The sequence below is a fragment of the Salvelinus fontinalis genome, chromosome 26, assembly GCF_029448725.1.
Source record: "Salvelinus fontinalis isolate EN_2023a chromosome 26, ASM2944872v1, whole genome shotgun sequence".
Lineage (NCBI taxonomy): Eukaryota > Metazoa > Chordata > Actinopteri > Salmoniformes > Salmonidae > Salvelinus > Salvelinus fontinalis.
This window is the reverse complement of record NC_074690.1, coordinates 19,757,673-19,769,919: the sequence shown is the minus strand read 5'-3', so window position 1 is coordinate 19,769,919 and position 12,247 is coordinate 19,757,673. Positions and strand designations below refer to the sequence as shown.

The following is a 12,247-nucleotide window of genomic DNA, read 5'->3' as shown; positions in this document are numbered from 1 at the left end:
AAACACAGACAAACATGACCAGCCTTACAGTTCTAAAGCATCCAAATGAAAAAGAACGCTGTTTCATTTAAGACCATTTTCTATAAAGGGAAATTAGGGTATTATGTCCCACGTAAGACTGTTCTGTTGCTCCAGAAATATTTCGGCAGGCTTCTCGAAAAGTAGCCTAATCATGCCAAAACCCTTCAATACAACAATATTGAAAGAAAGTCCTTTCGATGCAAAACGCTCCTTGTTCTTATAATCGAACATGAGTCATTGCAGAAAAACATCTCTCCCATAAAATCATTCACATTCATACAAGCTTGCTTTATCAATGTTAGTCAAAAAGGTCCTCAATGGCTATGTAGACCCATTACATCATTGTTTTTGAGATGTCACCTAGGCCTAATAAACTATTCAAGACCAGTTCAGTGACTAAATCATAATCGGACAGTTTTGAAAGGTTACTTTTCATTAATAGGACTGCCTCTTCTCAATTGATTTTGTCGATTATGTCAGAGCCACAGTAGGAAAATTGGAAAACACGAAGACTACTGTATGCACGGTCAAAGACATTACCTTTGTTTTTACTGTAGCTTCAGCAAGAGGAGTGAAGCGACCAAATAAAAAAGACACCAAGTTGACCATCAAAATGGCAACAGCACCTCAGAGAGAGATTAGGCTTTCAAACTAGAGTTTGGTCCCACAAAGTAAGGAGAGATGATGTCTCCTTTTCCCCCTCTGTGGGTGAAGTGATGACCAAAAGAAAATCAGAGATAGAGATGAAATGGAGGGGTTGGGCTTGTGACTCAGGACATAAGAGCTTAGAAGCCCCCAGAGTTTTTTGGAGCATCTCTCGAAACGTCCAAATCACTACTCTTTGTGATATCGCGTTCAACATGCTCGTCCATTAGGTTTGTTTTTGACTGGATATGATAAGTTGCTGCTAAAATCTAAATAAGCCAAAATTCGAACTGTACACTTCTTTCTCAGTGGCGCATCTTCAAATCTGGGTGTACGTGCACTCGAACCTCACACAACCCCCCCATTCAAAAAGCAAGCAAACATTCTCGTGATCATCTCTGAGTTCTAATATCACCGCTATAAAACGCTAAATAGTTATCATGATTACAGGCCGTACCATTGGGCAACACTACTCACCCCACTTCTGAGGAGAGAGGAACTGCACAGACTCACCAAGGCTCTCTGTCCGACATCCTCCGTGTCGAGAAAAGAGGTGCCAGGGTAGACACGTGGCACTGGCATACCCAACCACAGCCCGCAATCCTCACACCACCAAACACCCCCCACCCCTCTCTCCGCCTCCCCCCGCCCTCACCCGCCAAAAAAAGTCCATTCCACTTTGTCATTTTTTGTTTGTTTATATTCACAACCTTGCAGAAAAAAGCTGCAATCGTCCCGCACTCTTTGGTAGTCCCAATTCAGCATTTCCCCCCACAGCAATATAAATGCTGCAACTAATACGAGTTGAAAGAGAATCATCTCTGTTACAGTCCTGCACATTGAAAAAAAGCCTCCATTTCAAGGCAGCAGCTTGCAGGCTCGTCGTCACTGGAGCCATCCTTTTTTCCTCACTTTTATTCAGTCAAGAAACGGCACACTTATCAGGAGAGCCCAAACGGCTGAGGGAGACCACAAAAAAATTATTAATGAATAAAAGGCAAGAAACTCACTGTTGCTAGAGAGAGGGAAACTAAGCCTGGCCTCCCATTGGCTGCTGTTTGGCCATGTGCTCCGGAGTCACCAGAGAAGCTTGGGCAAATCAAGGAAATGTTCTAATATTAGAAAATGTATCTAGGCAGTGATCAAGCTCCTGACCCAAACAACTCCACCTTTTTTACATTGCACTTTGCATCCACAAAGACTGACTCGGTTTTTTGAGGAGGACACAGAAATGTATGCAGTATGATAATAAAACAAATATATTTATGAAAAAATGGATTATACAGATACAATTATTGTCTGGTGCTGCAATATTAGGTAAGATATATTTTACAATTACTAGGAATGGACCATTCAAATTAACAGATAACTGATTTATCAAAATCTGGATGACAAATGTATTAAATTCAAAACAGAAGGTTCCTTTACAGCATCAGAGGCACCAGCCATTCAAACAGCGAGATCTTGATTTCTTGTCTTTTATTATAATTTTTTTTGACACACTGTTAGTAGCTAGTGACAAGCATTTTGCCACACAGTTAGAAGCTAGTGACAAGCATTTTGCCACACGGTTAGGAGCTGGTGACAAGCATTTTGTCACACTGTTAGGAGCTGGTGACAAGCATTTTGCCACACAGTTAGGAGCTAGTGACAAGCATTTTGCCACACAGTTAGGAGCTAGTGACAAGCATTTTGCCACACGGTTAGGAGCTAGTGACAAGCATTTTGCCACACTGTTAGGAGCTAGTGACAAGTATTTTGCCACACGGTTAGGAGCTAGTGACAAGCATTTTGCCACACGGTTAGGAGCTAGTGACAAGCATTTTGCTGCACGGTTAGGAGCTAGTGACAAGCATTTTGCCACACGGTTAGGAGCGAGTGACAAGCATTTTGCCACACAGTTAGGAGCGAGTGACAAGCATTTTGCCACACTGTTAGGAGCGAGTGACAAGCATTTTGCCACACAGTTAGAAGCTAGTGACAAGCTTTTTTCTGCACGGTTAGGAGCTAGTGACAAGCATTTTTCTGCACGGTTAGGAGCTAGTGACAAGCATTTTGCTGCACGCACTATAACATCTGCTTAACTGTGTACGCAACCAATAAACTTAGATTTTTCTTCATTTTAAATCAAGATTAATATAACTAGAAACTCAAATAGACCATTTGTATTCTTTGCGGGGTCACCAGTCATACAAATACTTTTAATTTGTATGAGGTTGTATCAACAGGAATAAGCTGTAGGGTTGTTAAGAGTATCTGCAAGCCAAGATATTTTGGTATATAATCATTGCAACTTTCGAACAATTTTGCAATATCTTTTTGTCCTAAGTAAGTAAAGTAGTGAAACATAAATCCACCATAAAGTGGTCCTGAACTTCTCAAATATGGGTTGCTTTGTTTGGCTGAAGCTGGCTAGTTTAGTGTCAATACAGCAAAATCTCTGTAAAACGCTTGCTACAGATATTGTAAATTTGACACATTGTGTTAATACGCTCAACGTGTTTTTACTGTAACCACGATATAGCCTAGCGGAAATTACACATAGGCCCACTAAACATTTTTACAAATACTTCATATTTTATGAAATAAAGAAATATAAATATACATGAGCAATTCCACAGTAATGGAGTGACACTGAGACTCAAATGTTTCACATTAAAAAGTATGTCAAACAAAAAACAATACATTTTCAGCGAAATTGTTAAACGCTAATGATGAAAAGTTAAACTGAATAAATATTGGCATGCCGTACCACCTCAACACACCTCAAGGTGTTCCTATGTTTTGCAAAAGAGATACAATAGACATTCGAGGATGTTCTAACTAGAAGTCTATTCAACATAAGTGTTCATATGTAGGCTAGTTGTTTCTCTTTTATTTCTAAGTTGGGGGATAAAAAGTAATAGGGTGTAATAGTTATTCATTGCTACCCTTTACATAAGCAACCCTACCCTATACATTACCCGAAGTACAATGCACAAAGAAGCTAACGAGTTAATACAACAACAAACAAAACTTACATTGCACTGAATTTACATAAAGTATTACACGGCAATAGCGACTGAACAGACAAGTGAAGCGGCATTGTTACCACAGGCATTGTTACCACAGACATTGTTACCACAGACATTGTTACCACAGACATTGTTACCACAGACATTGTTACCACAGACATTGGTGATCCTGCAAGTTTTGGAATCAATCCAAGACAAATCTGGAAATATAACTTTGGCAGTGTCCTAAACCAATGCACATGTGCGGAATACGCTTAACTTTTAAACAACAAAGCGCACTAACTGTGTAATAACAATATTAGAACGGTCCAAAATGTAGGGGTGCTGTCAACTACAGCTAAGTTGCCCATGTCGCAACAATGTAGCAAGTAAAACTCGCACATGAACTTGCAGATGACGTGTTCGAGAAATTCGCAACCTTTGCCATTATTTTGTCTGTGTTAAGCGCAATGTTGCTACATTGAGTAAAAACGTAGCCAACAAAATAGTGTAACATCCATGTGCCATATGGGAACTCTGGAAAATATGGTTACAGTAGCTCGTTAGCTCGACTTGGTAGATTTTTAGATGTCAATAGAGGCGCACGTTAGTACTGCAAGTGGCAGACATTATGCAACTAACTAGGTATTATTTTAACATTTAGCGTACTTTAAAGAAAACGACTTGTTGCGGTGCCCTCGACAAGTTTATAGACCTGTGCAAGTTCGTACTGCCTTGTGTGCGTAGGGCACCTAGTTGAAGATCTTCCACCATTTTCCCGTTCAGAGGCTGGAAATGTGCACCAACTTAGGGAAAACTCACCCGCAGACGCAGATACTTCTTCCAAATATCTCGCTGTGGCGGCACTTTAACACGTCGAAATGCAGACAGCAAGTTTCCTTATCTTTCACCTGTTCTTTCCCTCAATGCTTTAAAGTCGTCCACCTCCTTTGATTACTTCTAGTCCGGTTTCTTTCTTTCTCCCTTTCTTTCTTTTGCTGCACATGACTCCCAGCTCCCTACACAGCCATTTTCCAGCACAGCACGGCGCAGAAAATGAGAGTGCGTGGGAACTAATATGAACAGCACGGGAAAAAACGAACCCAGTCGGAAAAGCACGAATCATTGCAGGACAGGAAGCATATGCCCATTTCCATGTAAAAGGACCCATGAGCACCAACCTGTGAAGTTTATAGAATCATGTCAAATTGGGTGTCAAATGAAAGCTAAGAGTCTATATTTTTTTTTAATGAAAGCATATATCAATTTATCAACAATTTTTCATCTCAAAAAATTAAGAATAAGAGAAGGCTTATATTTTTGGTCAGTTGGAAAAGGGTTCTTAGAAAACATATATTTCTAATTTCCATCCCTCATGAGGAGGGAGGATAATGAAAGATAACATAAGTAACAAGTAGTTCGTGTTTCTACTCATATCAATTTTGTTTATTAATTAATAAGTGATTGAATCCAAATCGTTAGCGGAATTTCAGTCAAATCTGTAACAGAATTTATGCTTTTGATTTGGCTATAATGGGAAATCATAGTTGGCACAGACCACAAGTTTGGACAGTACAGTAAAGCAAAGTAGAGTATAGTTCACTACAGTAGAGTACACTAGAGTTAAGTACAGTATAATGTATTGTACTGTAATGTATTGAAATATACTATACTCTACTGTAGTCTACTGTACTGCACCGTACTCTACTGAGCTCTACTGTGCTGTACTTTGATGTCCAAACTTGTGAAATATAGATGTCTATGATTGGTTCAGATTTGGTCCGGACAAACCAAATGTTGTCTTGTTTGAGGGTAGAGCTCATTAAAATAATAGCCCGTGTTTAGAATAATACCCAAATATGCAAATTAGGATATTGCATATCTATACCTTTGTGTACCTATTTAAGATACATCACCATGTAGAGAATGGCATTCATATCCATTCTTTCTGTAATCGTTAAATCTTAATTCAGAGCATATATTTAACAATTTTGGTAAAACGTGGACACAAAAAACAGTGGGAGATTTTACCTAAATTATGTTACCAAACTTTGCATCTGCACAGTTCTTCCAGTAAATGTTTTTGTAAAATGTTTTGTGTAAATTGTTTAAAAGTAGTCCTTGTACATAGTTGTATAGTTTGTTAAACTTTTAAACCAATTCTTTTTTGTTTGGCATACATTTCAAAGTGAAAAATCGGAGACTCGACGCAATTCCATTATCGTGCAATTGCCCATATGACCATGATAAATATTTCCTCTCCTGAATTGAAGCATTTCAATGATCCTAAAAAAAAGTACTTTGACAATACAACCATTTCATGCCTTTTCATAACAGCATTTTATTAAAAAAGTATTGATTATACCATAACCTTGTTCAGAATGCTGATGAAGGATAGTCTGTGCTGTATCAGGAAAGCTAATAATTAGGCTACTCCATCTTTTTTGTTGTTGTTGCCAATTAGCTACCAGGTTGAACAAAGAATATTAAACTGTAGGATTTTTTGGGGATCCGAGTGGCACAGCGGTCTAAGGCACTGCATCGCAGTGCTAGAGGAATCACTACAGACCCTGGTTCGATTCTGGGCTGTATCACACCTGGCCATGGTCAGGAGTCCCATAAGGGCTGCGCACAATTGTCCCAGCGTCGTCCGGTTTAGGGGAGGGTTTGGCCAGGGTAGGCCATTATTGTAAATAATCATTTGTTCTTAACTGACTTGCCTAATTAAATAAAGGATAAATAAAGTAATGTACCTGGCCTTCAGATGTGAATACTTATTGTTACAGACTATATATGTTTTGAATAGAGAAATACACATTTGATCACAATAAGCCTCTATAGTTGTTAGTGTTGTGAATGTGCTTCTCCAAAATGTAAGATGTAAGTCCCAAAAAGAACTGTACACTTCATATTATTCTTCTGCCATTCATTTATTTCAAACACTGTTAGACAATTGAGAGAAAATGAATTTCACACCAACTTTCAACAGAAACCAGTTTGGGAAATATACAATGAAGTTTGAGGGCCACCAAGGTAAGACAAAACAAACATTAATTATATTTATGGATTACAATTGACCATTACAGATATCCCATTTATCATACATCAGGAAAAATATGAGAAGGTAGTTGTAATCAGTTGGTTATATTCTGCGTGCACCTCAGGCTTTCACCCCGTTTTATTATTGAAGTTGAATCAAAGACCACTAAATGAATACATTTCAGTTATGTAAAACTACACACTAATTTGGGTGCATTCAGAACCAGTGTCTTTTTTTCTTGTGTTACATTAAACAGTGTAAAAGTGCAGAATGGGTCATATATTTGCAATCAAAGAATCAGATAAATTCTCTAGCAAGCAAGACCATGAAAACAACATCTGACTAATATAACGACTAGTTATTCAGTTCAGTGAAAAATGCCTAGCATGAGGACACAGTATTATTTCCAATAAAGGGACCACACTTTGACAACATCAAGATCTGGGAAATCCATTTTGAATTGAATGACCTATTTTATTATACTCTCACAAAAATCACACTTATTTGTTTCAAGTACTAATAAAGTATATCAATTTTAAAAAGTAGATACGTTTTAGATTTCTGACCTTCTGTTATCCTGTCTTGTTCCAGTTGTTCAAGTATTAGTTGGTGGGGGCCTCCCGGGTGGCGCAGCGGTCTAGGGCACTGCATCGCAGTGCTAACTACGCCACCAGAGTCTCTGGGTTCGCGCCCAGGCTCTGGCGCAGCCGGCCGCGACCGGGAGGTCCGTGGGGCGACGCACAATTGGCATAGCGTCGTCCGGGGTAGGGAGGGTTTGGCCGGTAGGGATATCCTTGTCTCATCGCGCTCCAGCGACTCCTGTGGCGGGCCGGGCGCAGTGCGCGCCAACCAAGGGGGCCAGGTACACGGTGTTTCCTCCGACACATTGGTGCGGCTGGCTTCCGGGTTGGAGGCGCGCTGTGTTAAGAAGCAGTACGGCTGGTTGGGTTGTGCTTCGGAGGACGCATGGCTTTCGACCTTCGTCTCTCCCGAGCCCATACGGGAGTTGTAGCGGTGAGACAAGGTAGTAATTACTAGCGATTGGATACCACGAAAATTGGGGAGAAAATGGGATAAAAAAAAATAATTAAAAAAAAGTATTAGTTGGTGACAAATTATTATTTGTATTTTAACTTGGTCAATATTCCCATATCCCCAGCCAACTGTGAAACACATGTTCCTAACATCATCTGACATACAGTAAGACAGTTCATCCTAATATAACAGTTTATCTGAAATAACCACGAGTGGAAGAATTTTGGTTGTTCATTCGATAGTTGCAGAAGAAAACAATGACAGTATACAATGTTGACAGCCAAACCATTGCCTACATCTTCAAATCTCTCACCCTTCTATCAAGTCTGTTGTTCTTGAATGCCAACTTCCGTTTAGGTTAGTTATGGTGTTCGTAAACAGCATAGGTGTATTAACAATGCAACAAGACTGCTTCCATATCAAACTATACAAAACACAGTTTAATTTCTTTGTCCTTCAGGGCTTCTGTTGGAATCCAGCTGATCCCTGTCATTCGTTGTTCAGAATAATTTAAAGGGGGTCTCCCGAGTGGCGCAGCAGTCTAAGGCACTGTATCACAGTGCTTGAGGTGTCACTATAGACACGGGTTTGATCCCAGGCTGTGTCACAACCGGCCGTGAGACAAGATCGAAATTGGGGAGGGAAAAAGGGGTACATTTTTTTTAAATAATTTAAAGGGCCAAACAGCAGTTGAAACAATAACAAAGCGTACTCTTTTCCCCGCCACTGTTTTAGTAAAAAGCTGAAGAATGGGCTGGAGAAATGCAACTACTAAAATTCATGATATCAAAAAAATAAATCGTTTTAACCATGTTTTGAGGCTTTACAGGGTTTGTTAACATTTATTTTGTTTACAACCTCTGGAGAAAAACAAGTTTATATGTTGGGTTCTGATGGGGAACTACAGTTGAACTAAGCTCATGAGGCTTTTATAAATTATAATCTTCAAGAATCAATGGGTACATATAATTAATTTAAAAGTCCAAAAATGGATGGAGCAACTGCAGATTGCCCCCTTTAACAGTGAAGATGAAAAAAGTTCACATACAGTACACATCTGACCCGAAAATGTAAACATTCATTCATATAACATTGTTTTAAAAAAACAGCACAGCGAGCAAGTTCCTACATACACCGCACAATTCTTAAAATACAAACGGAAAACAAGAGTTCTGAAAAAGAATGAGAACAGTGTTCAGGGAAAACGCCTAACCTGTGCAAATACACTCTTCCGCTAGATTACATTGTAGGGTAGCTTGCTTCAACAAGCAGGTTAGTATGGTATTGCAGGATCACCAACAATCTAGTATCAAAAAGGTAGCACTGGCAGAACGAAGCGTTCTTTATTTTGTGTCCCGTCAATCATTTTGTGATTTAAACCAATGGAAGAAATCGGTGGAGTTTATCCATTTGATGACATCACTGGAATGATTGACAGGGCTTGGCAGCAGGGCTCAATCATGAAGCTTCCTATGTACAGTACCTCTTATTTAGAAGGGTTCTTATGAGAAATCCATGCTTTGGCACGGGGGCACTATTTCACTATCCCTGTGACCATGAATCATTACTACCACATTATTGTTCTAGTGTGTTAAAGACGGCACTGAATTAAAGGGCTTGGACACACTAAGTACATAAACATTCAACGTATGTTTGAAAGGCCTATTTTGATCAGACAGAATCAGCAGCCATATTTCATGTCATGAAACACTTTTGGAATACTAATAGAATGTTAAACAATTTAACAGATATGGGAGAAAACATGTTATTCATCGGCTGTCTGCATCTATAAGCAACATCCAAATCTTTGTTCTTAATTTAGTTCATTAACTTGGAGTTTCCTCATGTCTCTATCCATTCACACAACAGAATGGGCGCATCAAATTTGTGACATTGTCACAAATAAGGGCCAATAAATGAAGTCATAATCAGCCTGAAACAAATAAAATTAACATAAAAAGTAATAAATAGGTTATTTCATAAAAAAAGGTATTTACAAAGTACAAAAATGTTACAGGTGCTACAGTGAACCTAAAACCAAAGGTGGGAGGGATTAAACCAATTTTGGCTCAACAGTTTCGAGTGTGGTACGATGCATACTGTAACTCAACCGTGTGAAGTCTTTTTGTTGTTGTTGTACTCTCCCTCCAGTTGCCTCAATTGGCTCAGGCCAATTGAGTATATTCTCGCGGATAAACATGCAAGCCCTTCATATACGGTACAGTAGCCGGTCAGAGAGTATGTAACCTTAGTCTAGGGTGTGACTCTACCTAGACCTTTCACCTTATTGGAGCAACGCTAGGCTAATACCCCTCCTTCTCCTTTGGCTTGGATTTCTGCGCTGCTGTACCCTGTGCTCCTCGCCCTGCCACCTCCAGGCTCCAGTCGGACTGAGCCGAGTTGATCCACGACGCCTTGAAGCGCGGCTGCCTGATGGGGAGCGCAGGGCTTTGGGCCTCCTTTTCCTCCGGGTCGTCAAAGCTCACCTCCTGCACCGCCTCCTGCTTCTTAAAGGAGTCCCTCCTCTCAGACAGGGCCAGTTTCCTCATCACCACCACCTCATTGGAGCGGTGGTCGCTGCTGGCCGACTCCCTGTGGCTTCTCTGACCGCCCAGATAAAGGCCCTGGCGGCCATGTTGTTCTCCCACACAGACAAACCCTGTGGCGGTATCCTCCAGGTCCTCTAGCCCCTCCCCCTCCGACAGGGGCATCTCCATGGTGTGTCGGCGGGTGGCGTAGGCCTTCTTGTCGCCATGGTACACCCCTGAGAGCTTCTCAGCCGACTGCACCCTCTTGAGGAGGGGCGAGCGGGGCGGCTCGGCGCTGCGGGGGCGCACAGAATGGCGTGCGATGGTGGGAGGGGACAGGGTCTTGCCGTGGAAGCCGTGGAGGCCCTTTGAAAGGCTGGGGAGGGAGGAAGGAGAGCACTGGGGGGAGAGGGGCTGCGGAGGGGGGATACAGGCCAGCGGGGAGGGGGGGATGCTGCTGGTAGACTTGCAGCGACCTGCCTTGGTATAGCGGCCCAGGACGTGGAGGGAGCTGGGACGGGCCTGGGGGACGGGGGAGTTGGGAGAGCTGGAGCAGGGAGAAGAGCTCTGGGGGGAGTTGGAGTCTAAGAGAGAACAGAAGAACATGTAGATAAGCCTTTGCTTTGTAATTGCAGAAATCAAACAAACATTCTCACTTTAGTGCTGATAACCTTTTGATAATAGCTACAATAAATGTTATCCTAAACTTTTTCTGTATGACATACAGTACAGAAATGTTATTTTAAATGGACAAAAAAAATGCTTTTCTTTCAAACAAGGACATTTCTAAGTGACCCCAAACTTTTGCACGGTAGTGTATATACAGTACCAGTCAAAAGTTTGGACACACCTACTCATTCAAGGTTTTTCTTTATTTTTACTATTTTCTACATTGTAGAATAATAGTGAAGACATTAAACTATGAAATAACATATATGGAATCATATAGTAACCAAAAGGTTTAATCCAAATATATTTTATATTTGAGATTTTTCAAAGTAGCAACCCTATGCCTTTGACAGCTTTGCACAATCTTGGCATTCTCTCAACCAGTGTCACCTGGAATGCTTTTCCAACAGTCTTGAAGGAGTTCCCACATATGCTGAGCACTTGTTGGTAGGGCTGGGCAATATGGCCAAAATATCATAGCATGGTATTTTTTTCTAATTTTTGACTGTATTTTATGTTCTTGATTAATACAAGTTCTACATTTGCTTTATGAGTAGTGCGTGACCCTATGGTGGCAACACATACACTACTGTTCAAAAGTGTGGGGTCACTTAGAAATGTCCTTGTTTTTGAAAGAAAAGCAATTTCTTTGGTCCATTAACATCAAATTGATCAGAAATAAAGTGTAGACATTGTTAATGTTGTAAATGACTGTTGTAGCTGGAAATGGCAGGTTTTTTATGGAATGACTACATAGGCGTACAGAGGCCCATTATCAGCAACCATCACTCCTGTGTTCCAATGGCACGTTGTGTTAGCTAATCCAAGTTTATCATTTTTTAAAGGCTAATTGATCATTAGAAAATGTTAGCACAGCTGAAAACTGTTCTTCTGATTAAAGAAGCAATACAACTGGCCTTCTTTAGACTGGTTAAGTATCTGGAGCATCAGAATTTGTGGGTTCGATTACAGGCTCAAAATGGCCAGAAACAAAGACCTTTCTTCTGAAACTCGTCAGTCTATTCTTGTTCTGAGAAATGAAGGCTATTCCATGTGAGAAATTGCCAAGAAACTGAAGATCTCGTACAACGCTGTGTACTGCTCCCTTCACAGAACAGCGCAAACTGGCCCTAACCAGAATAGAAAGAGGAGTGGAAGGCCCCGGTGCACAACTGAGCAAGAGGACAAGTACATTAATGTGTCTAGTTTGAGAAACAGACGCCTCACAAGACCTCAACTGGCAGCTTCCTTAAATAGTACCCGCAAAATACCAGTCTCAACGTCAACAGTGAAGAGGCAACTCCGGGATGCTGGCT

At 40.8% G+C, this 12,247-nt stretch overlaps 2 protein-coding genes across 7 annotated transcripts in view; both read right to left on the bottom strand.

The window, feature by feature from the left end:
* LOC129823853 (phosphatidylinositol 3-kinase regulatory subunit gamma-like) overlaps positions 1 to 4,718 on the bottom strand; it is a 57,943-nt gene extending 53,225 nt beyond the window's left edge. For 3 of the 5 annotated variants that reach the window (XM_055882893.1, XM_055882897.1, XM_055882898.1), the window contains exon 1: positions 4,482 to 4,718. The gene's annotated coding sequence lies outside the window, so the exon portion shown is untranslated. Of the gene's footprint in view, positions 1 to 1,143; positions 1,667 to 4,481 lie in introns of those variants that run through there. The other 2 variants (XM_055882895.1, XM_055882896.1) reach the window with 2 other exon arrangements.
* Positions 4,719 to 6,570: 1,852 nt separating this feature from the next.
* The window catches only part of LOC129823852 (microtubule-associated serine/threonine-protein kinase 3-like), an 87,305-nt gene continuing 81,628 nt past the window's right edge, over positions 6,571 to 12,247 (bottom strand). For both annotated transcript variants that reach the window (XM_055882892.1, XM_055882891.1), the window contains one exon: positions 6,571 to 10,846. In XM_055882892.1, coding sequence (XP_055738867.1) covers positions 10,038 to 10,846 — 809 coding nt within the window. In that variant the 3' untranslated portion in view covers positions 6,571 to 10,037. The remainder of the gene's footprint in view (positions 10,847 to 12,247) is intronic.